The sequence below is a fragment of the Penaeus monodon genome, chromosome 15, assembly GCF_015228065.2.
Source record: "Penaeus monodon isolate SGIC_2016 chromosome 15, NSTDA_Pmon_1, whole genome shotgun sequence".
Taxonomy (NCBI): Eukaryota; Metazoa; Arthropoda; class Malacostraca; order Decapoda; family Penaeidae; genus Penaeus; species Penaeus monodon.
Window position 1 is genome coordinate 4,110,379 of NC_051400.1, and position 535 is coordinate 4,110,913.

Sequence of the window (535 nt, forward strand, 5' to 3'; positions counted from 1 at the left end):
TCAAGTTAAAACCTTTTCCATACTCGAATAAGGAAATAATAATAAAACAGCGGTGTCGTTGCAGGGAAATGTACTAAGGAAATCAAGTCAAAGGAAGCATATTCCAACGTTGCATTGTTGATAAATTAACATCTTATGCACTCTCAGCCTTCTCGTTAGTAGAGGCAGCCTCAGAGATGTTATCTTTGCCCTCAGTAGCGCAGGCAAGGAAGGGCAGCTTCTTCTCAAGGGCAGCACGGTACTTAGGGTGGCTGATGGCGTACACGATGGGGTTGTAGACGGCGTTGGCCTTGGCGAAGACGGAGCCCCAGATGGAGAAAAGAGGAGTAACCATGGACTTGTTCAACATGCCTCCATAGTTGATGACGAAGTAGGGGGTCCAGGCCATGAACCACAGAGTGACGGTCATGAGAGCAACCTTGGCAAGGCGGCACTCAGCAGAGGTCTTCTGGGCTTCATCACTCCTCAGGGACTTGACTCCCATCTTCTTGGCCTGTTCACGCATCTGCTTCTCGTGGTTGGCAACAGCCTTGAC

The 535-nt window shown here is 49.5% G+C and overlaps 1 protein-coding gene across 1 annotated transcript in view; it reads right to left on the reverse strand.

The window, feature by feature from the left end:
- Positions 1–53: 53 nt before the first annotated feature.
- LOC119581694 (rhodopsin-like) overlaps positions 54–535 on the reverse strand; it is a gene marked incomplete in the record, with an annotated part of 2,416 nt that continues 1,934 nt past the window's right edge. The window contains 1 exon segment of the mRNA XM_037929815.1: positions 54–535. Within this exon segment, the coding sequence (XP_037785743.1) occupies positions 134–535 (402 nt within the window).